At 27.5% G+C, this 3400-nt stretch overlaps 2 protein-coding genes across 2 annotated transcripts; one reads left to right on the top strand and one right to left on the bottom strand.

Annotated features, from left to right (window-relative positions):
- Nucleotides 1–193: 193 nt before the first annotated feature.
- Nucleotides 194–1482, top strand: LOC124422332 (40S ribosomal protein S15Aa). Its single transcript, XM_046958654.1, has 4 exons — nt 194–330; nt 861–995; nt 1082–1247; nt 1349–1482. The coding sequence occupies exons 2-4, from the start codon at nt 863–865 to the stop codon at nt 1440–1442; spliced, it is 393 nt and encodes a 130-aa protein (XP_046814610.1). The 5' UTR covers nt 194–330; nt 861–862; the 3' UTR covers nt 1443–1482.
- A 109-nt stretch (nt 1483–1591) lies between these two features.
- Nucleotides 1592–2341, bottom strand: LOC124422331 (superoxide dismutase [Cu-Zn]). The gene has a single exon (XM_046958653.1). It carries the CDS (start codon nt 2143–2145, stop codon nt 1678–1680), a length of 468 nt encoding a protein of 155 aa, XP_046814609.1. The 5' UTR covers nt 2146–2341; the 3' UTR covers nt 1592–1677.
- Nucleotides 2342–3400: the final 1059 nt, after the last annotated feature.

Raw genomic sequence — 3400 nt, forward strand, 5'->3', positions numbered from 1 at the left:
GAAATGATATATATAGTTGAAAATATAAATATATAGTTTTTTTTCTATTAATACAGAGAATTTTGACAATTATAAGAATTCAATTATAAAAATTTAATATTAAATATAAATAAATGTAACTGTTTATAATTGTGTTGGTTTTATCATTTGGAAAATAAAAAGTAAAATAAAATTACTAGATATTGAGGGAATAATATACTAATAGGAATAGTATACTAGATACTGGGGGAAAATATATCGTTAGTAAGGCTGTCTGTAGATTCGCAAGCTCTCTTTTTCCTTCGGCAGCAAGCGTGTATGTTGTTGTGATAAACAAATTATAAATCGCAGGTAATCCCTTATTCTGAAATACATCCACTAAAAATAATCCGTAAATTTATCGTAATACATAATTTTCTAATTTATGTAGGATTATTTTATTTTGTATATAGCATTCACATGACACTAATGTGTAAAGTGACTAGGGCCAGTAAAAGGATACTTAATATATATTTTTAAGTTACTTATATCTATATAAAATATGCCACAACATAATGTAATGTGTATATTATATAAATATATATATATATATATATCTTATATATAATTTATATTTAAATGCTATGTTCTTTTTTGTATTTAATAATATTTAGTAAAGTATGCCTGTATTGATGGATTGTAAGTTATGTGAAACTAAGTCATAAATTCATTTCAAAACACAGGTTTTGATGAGAAAATAATTGTACTTTACATACACACTATACCTTTTTAAATTAAATCTATAAGAATAAATATTACTTTTATACTATTTATATAATGGATATACTATTAATATAATGGATTGTGTCTCATAATAATAGTTTATATGTTTATATTGACAGCCATGGTACGAATGAATGTTCTTAGCGATGCTTTAAAATCAATTAACAATGCAGAAAAGCGTGGTAAAAGACAAGTATTACTACGTCCATGTTCTAAAGTAATTGTTAAATTTTTGGGAGTAATGATGAAACATGGTGAGTAAAATATATTAAAATTATTGTGATTAGCTCATAAGATGATGAATATGCAAGTATTTGTTGATTCTAATATTATTTCATAGGATACATTGGTGAATTTGAAATTGTCGATGATCATCGTAGTGGTAAGGTTGTTGTAAATCTTACTGGAAGATTAAATAAATGTGGAGTTATATCCCCAAGATTCGATGTACCAATCAATGACATAGAAAAATGGACTAATAATCTTTTACCATCTAGACAGTTTGGGTAAGTAAATATGAGTTTTTACTTTCTTTCATTTATAAATGACAATAAAAACTTGGCACTAGTTGTTATCTATAATAAAACTGAAATTTTATATTTTATAGATACGTCGTATTAACAACCAGTGGCGGCATTATGGATCATGAAGAAGCTAGAAGGAAACATTTAGGGGGAAAAATTCTTGGATTTTTCTTTTAATTTTTGTTTATTTAAGTAAATAAAATGTCTACAACATTAATGCTGATTATTATCTTTTGAATAATATTTAATAAATTCCCTATTATCAGTAATCGTTTCTTTTTTTTATTAAGAATTTCATGGCAATTGGATAAAGATTTTATATATAGTTATGAGAGTATATTTGATATATTTAGCTGTTTAAATCTTTAAAGCCATACATATAATTGTACCATATATTTGTAATATGATATATTTAACCAGATTTTGTAATTCCGATTACACCACACGCGAGACGACCTCCTGCATTTCCTGTTGTTTTCGACAATTCATGACCACCTTTACCAAGGTCATCAGGATCAGCGTGAACAACAAGGGTTCTACCAATTATGTTATGTTCTCCTTGAAGTTGTATAATCTTATCAGTTAAGTTGATTTTAGCAACGCCATTATCTCCAGCTTCAATATTTCCCAAATCTCCAACATGACGTACAGCATCATATGGACCACCATGTTCTTTTCCATGAGGATTGAAGTGAGCACCAGCACTTGTACAGCCGTTAGTATTATCTCCAAATTCGTGTACGTGAAATCCGTGCAATCCTTTTTTAAGTCCAGAAACTTCTCCGGTTACTTGTACCGGTTGAGATTCATTAGTTTGTTCGAAATATAAAGTCCCCTTAATGGATTCGCCTTGTAGTACACAAACGGCTTTAACCGGCATATTTGCAGATATTTTATTAAGTTAATAAGGCAAAAATGTTATATATATTTCGCTTTAAAGCAAAGATGTTTTTTTATAATGCTGAATCACGATTGTTGAACAACTGCGGACTGTTCCGACAACGGAATGTTACGCGATGATAATGAAAAATGATAATGTTACTGTGTCGGTTTCAATGGATTACGTGTGTCTAATCTATGCGCAGTAGCTATACGCACATCGTAAAGTCGTACAGAATATATAGCACGCAGTTTTCTCAGTATCGTATACATAGAAAAAATAGGCTGTCCATTGGTACATTCGATATTTTTTTTACAATAAAAGAATATTATATATATGTTATTTGAAAAAATTTTGCTAAGATTCTCGTGAAAAACAAGAAAAATATCTAGTAAATTAGCAAATTAAAAATTATCTTGATAAAAAGATTCTAAATTTGTTTTTACGTTTTTTTTTTTTTTTTATTATAAGAACGTACTTTTAAATCTTGTTATTACGGCATTGATATTTTTTATACGAAAAGATCTCTTCCCGAAGAATAGAATATCATCATTGGATATATTGCACTGATCTAGAGTTTTTATCCTGCTTTTTAATAAGAAGACCGTTAATAAACATTCATAGGATATCTAATTAGAAATATAAAATACTTCATATTTTTTTATGGATATATTTTACTTTTAACATATTTCATTCCCCTTTTTTGATGAAAATTGTAAAATGTAATTTGTCCTATGTATATGTATATACTCATTATGCTTTTTGATTGTTTAATATTTAGTGAAAAATCAAGTATTGACCTCACGTAAGAATAAATTACACAAGAAGAATTGTATTGTTATGTACGCATGTATAATATTTATATGTATACATTACTATTGTAAATGTTTTCTAATAATACGTGAAATTTAAACGATTATTCTTACGTGTACATTTGATAGTTATAAAGAAGATAATTTACACGTGATAAACAATATTAAATATTGCAGTGATTATACTATTTTAAATATAATTCAAAGATAAATTGCTATTGGTTCTTATACGTTTCCACTAGAATCAACAGTATAAGTAATTCTGAATGTTGATTGGTCATGAAAGGCAAACATTCATTTTGCGATTAACTGTATACTATGAAGGCAGTCCAAATTTCGTTTTTCATTATAATTCTTAACGCGAAACGCTAGATGGCTTTACAGGTATGTTAGCTGAACGCATCGAAATGCATTATTACACTCCGGCAAGCTATTAGTGGAAT

The sequence above is a fragment of the Vespa crabro genome, chromosome 2, assembly GCF_910589235.1.
Source record: "Vespa crabro chromosome 2, iyVesCrab1.2, whole genome shotgun sequence".
Lineage (NCBI taxonomy): Eukaryota > Metazoa > Arthropoda > Insecta > Hymenoptera > Vespidae > Vespa > Vespa crabro.